Source organism: Cyphellophora attinorum (assembly GCF_001299255.1).
Source record: "Cyphellophora attinorum strain CBS 131958 chromosome Unknown Contig19, whole genome shotgun sequence".
Lineage (NCBI taxonomy): Eukaryota > Fungi > Ascomycota > Eurotiomycetes > Chaetothyriales > Cyphellophoraceae > Cyphellophora > Cyphellophora attinorum.
This window is the reverse complement of record NW_017253247.1, coordinates 265674-277960: the sequence shown is the minus strand read 5'-3', so window position 1 is coordinate 277960 and position 12287 is coordinate 265674. Positions and strand designations below refer to the sequence as shown.

The 12287-nt window shown below is 53.1% G+C and overlaps 6 protein-coding genes across 6 annotated transcripts; 4 read left to right on the top strand and 2 right to left on the bottom strand.

Moving 5' to 3' along the window:
• Positions 1–63: 63 nt before the first annotated feature.
• Positions 64–1851, bottom strand: AB675_12071 (Acetyl-CoA:oxalate CoA-transferase; the record flags this gene model as incomplete). Its single annotated transcript, XM_018140972.1, has 2 exons — positions 64–1250; positions 1320–1851. 2 exons carry the CDS (start codon positions 1849–1851, stop codon positions 64–66), a joined length of 1719 nt encoding a protein of 572 aa, XP_017998369.1.
• Positions 1852–3328: 1477 nt separating this feature from the next.
• AB675_12070 (uncharacterized protein) lies at positions 3329–4541 on the top strand (the record flags this gene model as incomplete). The annotated part of the gene is made up of 2 exons (XM_018140971.1): positions 3329–3565; positions 3615–4541. The coding sequence occupies 2 exons, from the start codon at positions 3329–3331 to the stop codon at positions 4539–4541; spliced, it is 1164 nt and encodes a 387-aa protein (XP_017998295.1).
• An 895-nt stretch (positions 4542–5436) lies between these two features.
• On the top strand, positions 5437–6360 carry AB675_12069 (uncharacterized protein; the record flags this gene model as incomplete). The annotated part of the gene is made up of 2 exons (XM_018140969.1): positions 5437–6084; positions 6151–6360. 2 exons carry the CDS (start codon positions 5437–5439, stop codon positions 6358–6360), a joined length of 858 nt encoding a protein of 285 aa, XP_017998409.1.
• An 893-nt stretch (positions 6361–7253) lies between these two features.
• Positions 7254–8041, bottom strand: AB675_12068 (uncharacterized protein; the record flags this gene model as incomplete). The annotated part of the gene is made up of 3 exons (XM_018140968.1): positions 7254–7595; positions 7694–7805; positions 7860–8041. 3 exons carry the CDS (start codon positions 8039–8041, stop codon positions 7254–7256), a joined length of 636 nt encoding a protein of 211 aa, XP_017998272.1.
• A 655-nt stretch (positions 8042–8696) lies between these two features.
• On the top strand, positions 8697–10696 carry AB675_12067 (Lipase 2; the record flags this gene model as incomplete). The annotated part of the gene is made up of 3 exons (XM_018140967.1): positions 8697–8842; positions 8892–9388; positions 9480–10696. The coding sequence occupies 3 exons, from the start codon at positions 8697–8699 to the stop codon at positions 10694–10696; spliced, it is 1860 nt and encodes a 619-aa protein (XP_017998224.1).
• Positions 10697–11092: 396 nt separating this feature from the next.
• On the top strand, positions 11093–12281 carry AB675_12066 (uncharacterized protein; the record flags this gene model as incomplete). The annotated part of the gene is made up of 2 exons (XM_018140966.1): positions 11093–11349; positions 11411–12281. The coding sequence occupies 2 exons, from the start codon at positions 11093–11095 to the stop codon at positions 12279–12281; spliced, it is 1128 nt and encodes a 375-aa protein (XP_017998338.1).
• Positions 12282–12287: the final 6 nt, after the last annotated feature.

Sequence of the window (12287 nt, the reverse complement as noted above, 5' to 3'; positions counted from 1 at the left end):
AGTTCGCAGTGCAGGAGTTGAGAATCGCGAGGCCTGGACTGGACAGATAGATAGACAAGCAGTTCAGCTGTCCATGCCTGCGTAAGCGTCCCAATGCCGCGCGGTGCCAGTGCTTCTCTCCGCTTTATCCCTGCTTGCTCTTCGCTCCTCACCCATGACCCTGAGCCGCTCGATCTTGTCATTCGCCGAAACAAGCACGGCGTGCAGGCCCGTGTGATCATCTGGTCCAGCTGTATCGAAGGAGTACTCCTGATCAAAGCCTGGGAAGACTGGACTCGACGATCCCATCGGCACCAGAAGACCATTTTCGTAGCAGATCGGCGTCACACCCATCTGTGGCAGTGGCGCAAGCGTCCTCAGATAACCCAAACCCGTCTGCTCCTCAATCGTCAGCGGAGGCAGCGGTGCACTCGTTTCATCACAAGCATCATGCGCGGTCGCAAAGCGCGATGTCTTGAAGTATTTCAAGATGCCCATTGCGGTGCCGCACAGGCTCGGGCTCAACAGCCACCCGTCCTCCACGGACACTTCTCCCCTAAAGCGTTTCAGCAACATGCTCTGGATGGCCAGCGCGGTAGAATAGCCAGTCGTGTAATCATTGATGACCATTCCTGGCGGCCACTGCGGCCGGCCATCGCCCACACCCTCACCGCACAGCGCCATCATGCCGCTCGACGCCGATCCCTGCATGTCAAAGCCTGGCGTATGCGCCCATGGGCCAGTAGTACCGTACACGCGGATATGCGACACGATCATGGCAGGGTTGAGGGCGAAAATGTCCACGTCGTCGAAACCGAATTTCGCAATCGCGCCAGGGCGGAATGAGTCGATCCACACGTGCGCTTCCTGCACTAGAGTGCGGAGCCGCGCACGGTCGGAGTTATTGTTGAGGTTGAGGCGGGTTGAGGCGGTGCCCAAATTGGCATAGGTGTAGACGAATTGGTGCTCGAAGCCGTGCGTGAACATGATTTGCAGGACGGAGGCGCCGTGCTCGGCCAAGGTGCGACCTGCCGAGGGGCCAGCGATGGCGTGGGTGAGGCAGAGGACCTTGATTCCTGAGAGGGGCCGGCGAGGTTCGGTAGGGAGGGCCGACCAAGGCGAGAAGGGGGCGTTACCCCCGGTGGGAAGCCGTCGTGACGGTACCCAAGGAAGTTTCGAGAGGACTTGACCCTGTGGATGGGCAGTCCACGAGCTTTCGGTTTGGCAGATGGCCATCGGCATGCCTGCGCTGAGTGCGAGGTCTTCGAGATCTACAAGAATCATCAGTACCAAACACACTCGAATATTTTGCCATGAGCGGAGTGTTCGTTGCATCTTACCAGTCGAGAACCACTGCTTGACCTTTTCTCTCACATCATGCTCCGCCATCGAACACCCCAGCAATGCAGTCCACTTGTAAGCCAGGTCCACGTACACAGCGCTCAGCACGGCATACTTTCCGTCTCTGGTCTCGAAGATGTTGTTGATGAACGGATTTCCTGCCACGACATCCATAGTGATCTCTTGCCCGTTGATCGTTGGAGTCATTCCGATCCCAGGGTCTATATAGTTGTGGCCTCTCCGTAGGTCAGCTGTGATAGTCTGTCGTGGTCCGCCACGGGCCTCGAGAATCTCAGCCGCGGCGACAGCATTGGCGAGAGCGGGTATGCATCCCACAAGGGTGAGGTTCAGATTTTGGCTGTGCGTCGTGTTGGGATGGGGAATATCACCTTCGAATCGAACATTGGAGCTCGCGGCACCTTCTTGCTTGCTGACGTCGAACTCTTGCAGGATGTCTTCAAGGGTCTGGTAAGCTGCTTCGTGAGTTGACCGCAGCAAAGGGTATCCTTTGACGAGCGTATTCACGTGCATTTTTCACACGGGTGTATACCTGCTAGGAAATTCACATGGTGGCTTCCTCTTGTCGAGCCTGAATCCAACCATCATATATAGCATCATGATACTGTACGTATGCTCGGATGATGTGGATGGAAGAAGCCAAGGAGCCATACTTTGGGAGATCTCTGCGGATATACGGTTGTAGTGCTCGGGCACCTGCCGGTAAGGGCCTCATTTAGATATTTGAGAATGATGGTCTGCAAAGACCACACGGCGCCGAGTGTGCTGTCCCCACTAATCTTCAACGTACGCGTGTCGCTCGCCAATGGCATACATTAGATGAATGCCCACGATCTGGCATTGTGCGACGGTGTTCGCGGCCAGGGTCCAAATTTTCGAAAGCCTTAGATGCGAAGAGATGTTCAAGGAGGGACCTGTCTGGATACAGGATGGATGAGAAGACTCAGCCGAACCAGCAATGCTGGATCGTCGCTGATCACCTGGCATGATAAAGGGTAAAGGGTAGACGTTACCATGCAGCATGTTAGTACAGTCCTCATGGGTGATGTCGATTAGGCAGTTTTGGTAGACTTTTCTAGCCCGCAGCCCATTCCAGCAGGTCACAATGTTCAGGGCGACCCCGACCCTTTTTCCGAGGTCGTCATCATGCTGGATCATCAAGTAGACGACTTCATCTTATTACCTCTGGTGACTCTATGCTCGAGAGCGAGATAAGATGAGGCTGTAGGCTCGTTCCCAGCCATACGCCAGTCGCGCTGGCCAGAGATGTCCTAGCTAAAGCAAAGCAGCAGCAAGAAGACGCCTGAGCTCAGTATGAGAATACGCAAGCTGTCTGCCTCATGATTGCTGTATGATGTCTGATCGCGGCGACTCTCAGATTCAAGCTGTTGGCGCTTGAGCCTGTCCAGACGACTTCAGACGCAGCAAGTGCTACATGTGATCTGGATCGTTGTAAGATCCCATTGCACGACTAATTCTGCAGAGCGAACACCAGCCGCACCAAACTTTGCGATGACAGCTTCGCTAACAACGGATGAGCATACTTGAGAGAACACGTGGTCACACAAGTCGAGGTGCAGCATTTATCTGGTCTGAATCAGGGGATAGACACGTTGAATACCTAGCTCAAGTTTGCGCAGCTTTAGAGTCATGGTACTAAGTACTTAAGTAGGTTCTCGCGGAACGAGCCTCAGCTCCCGTCACTTGGGGGATCTGTCTAAAATGTGAGTCACCAATATGACTCCAAGTATGCCAGCGTAAGGCAGAAAGCGCCAAGACTCTCTTCGACACCGATGCATAGGATCCGTGAGGCTCCTGCCAAACCTCACTAACATTGCTTTGAGCAGTTACTTCCCACGCTCCACCTCGTACGAAGCGGACTCGGATCTCCCTCATACTTCTGCCCCAGCCAAAAATTAAATTCCAGACAGCAGATGACCACCTGACCAGAAGCGAGCTACACAGAGAGCCTGCATTTCTCGTCGTCACTATGTCTGAGGCATCAGATAATGGGTCTGATACGACCAGTTCTACTCGTGGCGAGGAAGCAGCCCCTTTGCAGGGGAGTTTGACGTCGAATCAGCAGGAGGACCTCGACCAGCTGTATCACCCGCTCTACGCTGACTTCACGCTGAAATGCGGCGATTTGAAGTTAGATGTCCAGCGCTCGGTCCTTTCGCGCCAGTCTGACTACTTCCAGACACTCCTGGCTGGGAAGCATTGGGCTGTATGTAACCCATATTGCGCCTCCTGCGTCATTGACCGATCATGCACAGGAGAATTACACCCAATGCATCAATCTCAACGATCACGAACCCGCGCTACTTGAGCAAGCGCTGCGGTTTTTCTATGCAAGAACATACGACGCCGTGCAGCAACCCAAAACACAGACCTTGTACTTCAACTTTCGAATGGCCAGCCTGGCAGACTCCATCATGGCATACAAGCTCCGAGAAGCTGCTCTCGCTTATTGCTGGGAACGGCTGGCTCACGATCTGATCAGCGTGGAAGAAATGGCCAAAGTGGTGCCCCTTGTCTTTGAAGACAAACGAGCAGATGATTGTGAGATGCGTACCAAGTTAATCAACTACTGTGTGCACCATCGGGACAGACTCTTTTCTATGGTCGATGAGGCGTCGGACGCCGGCGTTGACTCCGGTGACTTGAGGGCAACGACTACCACAACTATGAACCCCTTCTCGAGGGCGGCACCCGATGCAAATCGAGACCAGAGCCAACACCCTCCGAAGAAGCGAAGAAAGGTCTCAACCAGAGACGGTAGTCCAGACGGTGTTCATATCACGGACGACATTGTTCGTGCGCAAGAAGTCGCTCTGCGGCGGGCAAATGTACAGTCCATCTACGACATTCTGGAGCAAGAAGAGCCTGTCGCGCTCGCCATTGCGCAGTCTGAAGCTGAGAACATGAGAGTGCTGCGAGAACAACTGGCTTCGTCCATTAGTGAGCGCACAGTGCTTGAGGAGAAACTGATTGTGGCGACAACCAAACTTGAGAGTGTCAAGGAGGCCACGTCTAAGGACGAGATCGAGGCAGCAAGAGTGCTGCGCTTGATCAGGAAGCACACCATCTGCCGGAATGACAACTGCCGAAGAACGGCGTTTGCCATCGACATGAAGCAGGATGGGTCCATTGCAGGCTTGAGATGTGTTTCTTGCAATGCGAAGCACCGTCGCACTGACTAGTCTTGTTTGCGCAGTAATAAAGGAATCTGCAGCTTTCCGATGAATCGACACCACAGCCTACAAGTTCAATCTAGTATGGCTGATAGCCTTGGCCGCCAGTCGAAGATCAGGCTATATCAAGCAGGTCCTTTGGTGTATCTATGGTGGGCAATGGATCTTGCAGTCAAGGCATGGGCACACCGTGTTTGAGTTCAATATGGATGCATAATAGCTGGTTACCAACGCCATCCGCAACCCAGATCGAGGTAGCCTGGGACGGCAGACTTCGTCTTTGTCTTAGGTATCCAGATAGCTAGCACTTGCCAGAATCAGAATGACTTGCCTTTGCCCCGACCTGTACCATCACAATTACCATGTGCCAACTTGGCAGGCTGTTCGGGCATAAATTGAGCGTTTACCGTAGCGGGTCAGTTGAACCTCAAGATTTCGAGTCAGGGCGGGCTCTGAGGGCTGGGACTGTTTTCAAGATCGAGCAAGGAAATTGGGATGAGCCGCACTTGAGACTCAAAACGCAGAATCAGCCCATCATCAATTTGCCTGCCAGGGAGGTCGCTGTGGAACTTGGCGTGAGGTGTGTTAAGGATAGAAAAAACGCTCACCTTGTCCAACAGCTTGCTTGAATGTAAGTAAGTGTTAGGCCTTGGCGTTAGGCAACGACCCTGATGACTCTATGTTGCCCGTTTGCTTTCACTTTCAACTTTCACTTCCACTCAGGCACTTTCAGAATCTTACCGTCCTTGTTTCTCCAGAAAATGTTCTTTGCCGCCCACTCCCTCTGACGATCATTTCCCATAGTTGAAGCATCCTGAGTGCGGCGTACTGACACCTTCTATTCCTCTGGCTGTGCACCCGACCAGCACGTGCCAGACGTTTTGGCAGATTGAGTGCAGCCACAATGAGTTACAACTCGATCACCACCATTCAGCATGGACCGCCAGCCCTCACACCAAGATTCCGACTCCTCGATTTGGCGCCCGAGATACGTCTGATGGTGCTGAAAGAACTATTCCAACCCATTCGTCTCGAGCTCCAGGATCGCAATTGTCAATGCCACGACGCCGAAGGCCGCCTGATGACCGTTGAACAAATCCGACAACAAGTCCCCAGTGTGCTTCTCGTCAACAAACTCATCTACTCCGAAGCAATCGGTCTGTACAAAGCGTGGCCAGTGTCTCTAGTCACGTACGACATTCTACCGAACGACGCGCTCACCCGAGTCATCGCCAAAGGATTTCAGAGAGTTACTCAGATGTTCGTCGACGAAGAGACAGTCATCCTCCCCGAGCGCACTCTGCTACCAGCTCTGCAAGAAGTCATCATCCACCTCTGCTGGGACGACGAATACGGCACTGCAGACAACCTCGATTTTGGCGTGACTAAGGAGAACCTGCTCGAGAATATCCTGAAGAGATTCGACGCAACCAACATCGCCCATGCCATCAAACAGGCCAAGGAGGAAGGAGATCTGCCATACCGCTTGCTGACCGAGACGGAGTACATGTTGTGCTGTGAGCATGATCATTGTGATCCTGTATGGTGGCAGGTAAGTCCTGGTCCTGCACCAACTCATGTTGTGTCGGATATGAGCATGATGGCTGACATGTGACAGGAGATTCGTGTTGACGTTGAGACTCGTGACTTTTTGTACGTCGGTAACACCGATCCCACCGAACACGAACCCGGCTGTCCTGGTACTCCTGAAGATGGTGACGACGAGAACGGAGAAGGGGCTGAACCCGCGAACGTGGAAGACGGAGGGGTTTCGGTCGCTGTGGAGGGCGATGAGAACAAGGAGAATGTCGAGGCCATCGCTGTGTAAGATTCCGGCAAAGGGGGCTGCTCCTTCAACGGGAAGGGCGCTAAGGAATGCTACGACTCCGATGATAGTGATACCCAACATGATACAAAGCAAGGCGTTAAGGAATGGTCGTCAACAGGGAGGACTCTGTGCACCCACATGAATACAGAATGCACATAAAGCACAGATAGTCCAGCTTCATGCAGCTTGCTTTGACAGACACAGCGCCCTCCCTGGCCAGAAGTTCCAACTTGTTCCCTGCCTATTGACTGACGCTCAAGTGAGGCTCCTCTGAAAAACCGACTGCTGGATCAGCCACCGTAATCAGACCTACAGAGTCCTCCCTGGCCGATAAATTCACCATGCATCTTGCTAAATCTTTCCTGTGAACTGACGCTCAAGTGAGCCTCATCCGTTTAACCCCTGGGAGGCCTTCACGATGTCTAACTTCCTTCGCAACCTCGTCCGAGGCCGCCAAACCCCCAGAACCACGATCACAAAGCCAATAACAGCCATGTCGATCGAAGAGCTACTTGACGCAACCGGCAGTGTGGTTCTGGGCGATGGGGTCTTGATGACTCTTCAGGCACTGCTGACATGACGCACACCTTCGACATCAGCAAGTACCTCTCCATCTGCAACGTCAATGCTCCTTTCCACCAGGCCAAACAGCTCGAAATCGACGGCAGGCAACGCGTGACCAGCAAATTCGAATTCAATTTTGTTATCGTGAGGATGTCATCAACAATGGACTTCTGATGCTGTACGCACAGTCAAAAGCTAATATCTTATCCATGCACAACCATCCTGGTGCCCTCTGTTTCCTGTCATCGCTCACTTCAAGCGCGCCCAATATTTGAATTGCCCACTATGGTGAAAAGAAAGTCCGCCATTCTCCCGATGAATCCTTCTCCCTACAAGTCAACAATCCGCTGCCACCGGTCCCTCGCCTCCTGCTCCATCCTCGCCTTCGCATCCAGATCCACCTCCTCGACCAGCGTACCTTGCTCGATCGCTTTGGACCTATGCTTCTGGTACAGGTGAACCTTGATCGCCATAGCGGCGTGGAGTGCGTAGAGTAGCGCGCTCACGAGTTGCAAGGCAACGTTGATGTCCCAGATCGTGCGGGTCGAAAGTGTGGGGCATTCGTTCTTGTGGAGTGAGGAATCATCGGTGATTGACGACTTGGTGAAGCAGGATGAGGCGAGGTAGGTTATGGAAGAGGCGAAATAGATTAGGGAGAGGGGAATCGAGAACTATATTCCGGTCGTTGTGTCAGAGCTGATTGTACATACCTAATGCTTGTGCATTTGTTTTCGCTTCCTTGACGTATAGCAGTTACGAAGGGACTTACACATATTGCCATCTTAGGCACGTTCGACCGCGCGAGTATATGCAGATGAGCCGAAGGAACAGCGTTGAAGAAGGACAGTCCCGGCACAATCAGTGTCTGTATCACACTGCCACTTTACCAACAAGTCAGCTTTGGCATTGACCTTCTGCATCACGATGCGACTCACAATGTCAAATCGTTGTTCTTAGACACTACAACCAGCACGCCGAGCACGATTTGGACGATACTCAGAACCAGCAATGTCATGACGACGTAGGCGGCATAGCCGGTCCATCTCGCGGCATCCGACCACCGCTTGTCGCCTTTCATCGAGGCATCTGTGAAGTCGAACCATCGTCCTAGCGCCATGTTGTGCCTTGTGTGTTCTCAGTGAGGTGGTATAGTTGGAAGTGGCGTAGTGTGCGGCGTCTGTGAAGGCAGCAGTGTGCCCATCGCTATCACCGACGTCGACATTTCGGATTTACCGTATCTTGGAGATCGGTCAGTATCTATTCGGCAATGATCAGTGCAAGGGTGGGATCGTGCGAGAGCCTCAACGCGGGGGTGGCATTTGCAGTGCCGTCTCAGCCGGCGACACGGGGGCCCCATGGGGGCCGTCATGCGTCATTGTGTCGAAGTTGCCTTGTTCAAACCGCATTCCTTCTTCGCAGCCTCAACTCGCGGCAAACGATCGGGACTGCTATATAAAGCATACAAGCCGTACCGCTTCCACGTGTATTATGCTTCTTCACTTCTGAGGTCCTTTCCTGCATTTTAGCCTCAATGCCCTTGAGCCTCACGCCCGGAGAGTCGAAACAGACTTTTGTGCGGAGAACAGCCTCCGCTCTGCCATGACGTCCACCACGAGCTGTTCGAATCTTTTTACTGGCTATGTGCAGCGGTGACACTTGAGAATGGTACACCGACCTTCCCATTTCGGCATGTATTTGATGTCGACCGTGGTCGGTCAACTGCCGTGAAGTGAGGAGTACGGCACCGGCGCCACACGATGCTGTGGTACATCATGGCCTCATCGGAAGCTCTTGAGAGCTTACGGAGCTCAACTCGAGCTTCTGCCACTCATCATCAGAATCAACAAGATGTTTTTGATCAGCCTACTCACCGTCGCATGTCTAGCTACTATCTGCTCTGGGAGACCAGCCGCGAGCAGTAACATAGCTTCACTTTACCCACGACAATCAAGCTCAAGCAATAGCAGCCTTGATGTCGATCTTGGCTATAGTGTCTACCAAGGCGTCAATAACGCAACTTCACAGCTCAACAATTGGAGAGGTGTCCGCTTCGCTGCTCCGCCGACTGGGCAGCTCCGATGGCAGCTACCACAAGCTCCAACATCCAACCGAAGCTCACCCATCGATGCTAGTCAGTACGCACCGACGTGCTACCAGAGTGGAAACTCAGCTGGTGGTGCTATCAGACCTGGTAATCAGTCTCTGGCTGCCGAAGACTGCTTATTCCTGAATGTATGGTCTCCAGCTGCTGCGTCAGAGCCTTTGCCAGTATTCGTCTGGATACATGGGGGCGGCTATGGGGCCGGCAGCGGTCGCCAGGATATGACACCCTTCATCAATGCCAACAATAACTCCCTGGTCGCGGTCACTATTCAATATCGGCTTGGCGCTTTTGGTTTCTTGAGCTCTGATGAGGTCAACAGAAATGGCATACCCAATGCTGGACTCTACGATCAGACATTTGGTACGTGGCCCCTTTGTCCTGAGTCGGGCGAGATGAAAGTCTCCTGATTCTGGTTCTCTCTAACATGCATTCATTTTAACACGTGAGACAGCTTTAGAATGGGTGCAGTCATACATTCACCTCTTCGGTGGAGATCCGACGCGCGTGACCATCGGCGGCGAGTCCGCTGGCGGTGGCTCAGTCATGTTGCAAGATATGGCTTACGGTGGTACGCTCGGCAACAAACTCTTCACCAACACTTTTTCTGCCTCGCCCTATCTGCCTATGCAATACGGCTATGCGGATTGGGTGCCAAGTCAAGCATATTACGCTTTCGCCACTGCAGTCGGGTGCGCGCCAAACGATCCATACAATGGCCACGGACAGACTATTTTCCAGTGTCTTACCAGTGCGGACAGCGCACTCCTGGCCAATGCATCAGCAACCGTCTCACAAGAAGGAGTTTATGGTACATGGGGCTTCCTTCCTGTCACCGACGGGCGGCTCGTTCAAGATCTTCCTAGCAGACAGCTCCTGGAGAAGAAAGTGAACGGTCAGAACGCGCTTGTGGGCAATAATGCCAATGAAGGCCCTGCGTTCGTTGCGCAAAACATCACAACCGAGGAAGACCTAGTAGCATTCCTCCGCTACACGTTCCCTCTCTTCAGCGATAGTGACATCCAGCGTGTGCTGTTGTACTATCCCAGCAGCAATGATAGCGACTCCGAATCTGATCCCGTCTTCGCGACTGAAGGCGAATCCGGGCCTACAGCTGTCAACCAGTCAAGCGTGGCCACTGGCCAACAGCAGCGTGCAGACAACATATATGCCGAGACGACCTTCGTATGTCCCAGTTATTGGCAGGCTGAAGCTTATTCGGACCCAGCTCGCAACAAATCTGGTTACAAGTACCAATTCTCGGTTCCTCCTGCAACTCATGGCGCGGACGTGGCTGCGTACTTCAGCCCGCCTGGTGGGGTCATTGGTGCAGACTTATCCCAGGCATTCAAGCAGATACTGGGCAACTTCGTGATACAGAACAATCCGTCGATTCCGGCAGCCGTAGCAAATGGTGCAAATGCGACTATAAGCACAAATGCGGTCAGCAGCTGGCCACCATTCAGCATCGCACAGCCATATCAGATTGATCTCAACCAGACTGGAGGTAGCCCCATCAACGTTCCTGTGCCAGGTAATCGCAATATCACGGTCAACAGTGGCATGTCGGCACAGAACAATATCACGCTAGTCAATGCGTATACCTGGGAAGGGGGAAGAGGACAGAGATGCGATTTCTGGAGGAGCGTTGGCGCTATTGTGCCTGAGTAAAGCAAGCATGAGATGGGACCTCAGCAGCAACGAAGCTTTCCAGTAGCAGGAAACCTGCATAACTTGATGCCTTGGGGTTTATCTTTTTGCTCTGTCCAATACTGTTAATGCATATCGCAGATACCTAGACTGAGGCCACTGCCTGAGCAGCAGCCAATCACACCTGTCAACTCTATACGCCGGCTGACATAATTGCGGCCGCAATAGGCAGGCAGTGACATCCGGGCGCCCTTCGGAGTGCTTGGCTGATGATCACGATCAGCGACTGAACCACGTCGTACTCGTTCACGAACCAGGAAACATGTCGATATAAAAAGATATCTGTATCAGCCTGTCCTGCGTCGAGTGTCAGCTGCCTCGACACCACCTAGGATCGCCAGCCCTCTTTTCCAAACCATGACGGCCATACCAACGAGCACAGCACGCATAACCTGCCTCTGCGGCGCCATATCTGAACCAGGCAGCAAGCTCGTCCAACAAACCTTTCCCATCAAAGAGGAGCTCTGCCACTGCAACCCGTGCCGGCAAACTACTGGTGCTCTTGCTCCTGCGTTTGCGAACTTCAAGGTTCATCCTACACAGGAGACGCTTGATAAATGCGACGTATACGAAAGCTCAACGAAAGTTCGACGGTCAGTACCTCCTGACTGCACGTATGCTGCAAGACCACCACATTTATTTGCCAACTTTGAATTACTCACACAATCATGACAGACTATTCTGCAAGACCTGCGGCACGAAGGTCTTCGTTGCCATATCCAATGATCAAGGTCAGATAGACCACTACAGTGCCCTTGCTGGCTGTATCGAGCGCAATCCTCAACAGGTCAAGGAAGGAGACCAATGGACAAAAGACGTCATCGAGGTCATGCATCACGCTTTCCTCTCTGACACTAACGACGGTGGACTTGCGGGACACCTGCTCAAGGTTGACGGCAACACGCCCAAGTTCTACGAAACGGATGACGAGAATGCTGAGCTATCGATCTCAGTCGTCGAAGCCATGATCGCGAAGTCGAGAGCAGTACCAACGCCTCCCATCGATGCACAGCTCACGGCAGAATGCAGATGTGGCGGCGTCGATCTTCGTATCCTTCGGGCGGACTTTGCCGAGCGGGACAAGGACATCAAAGAGCATTACTCCTATCCAATTGATAAGTACGTAGCTGGTTTGTGCGCTTGTCGGTCTTGCCGTCTGCATTTCGGGACCAGTCTCGTGCCTTGGGCTTACATACCTGTTGGCAATCTCAATGTCGCGTCGACTGGCAGAAAAGTTGTGTTTGGACATGCAGCGCTCGAGCCTGGCTCGAATCCAGGCACGACGCTGAAGCATAGTGAGACGTCAAAGGGAGTGATCAGATCGTGGTGCGGGTCGTGTGGAGCCAGTGTCTTCTTCTGGAGCGCGGAAAGGAAAGGTCGGGAAGAGGTCGTAGACATTTCAGTGGGCATAATTCGGGCGGAGAGTGGTGTTATGGCGAGGGAATGGCTCGAATGGAGGGATTTGTTGAGTTATGACCATGAGGGTACCGACCAGGCTTTGGTGCGGCAGGTCAAGCAGAGCATTGAGGCGGAAGCTAAGGAGTGATCGACT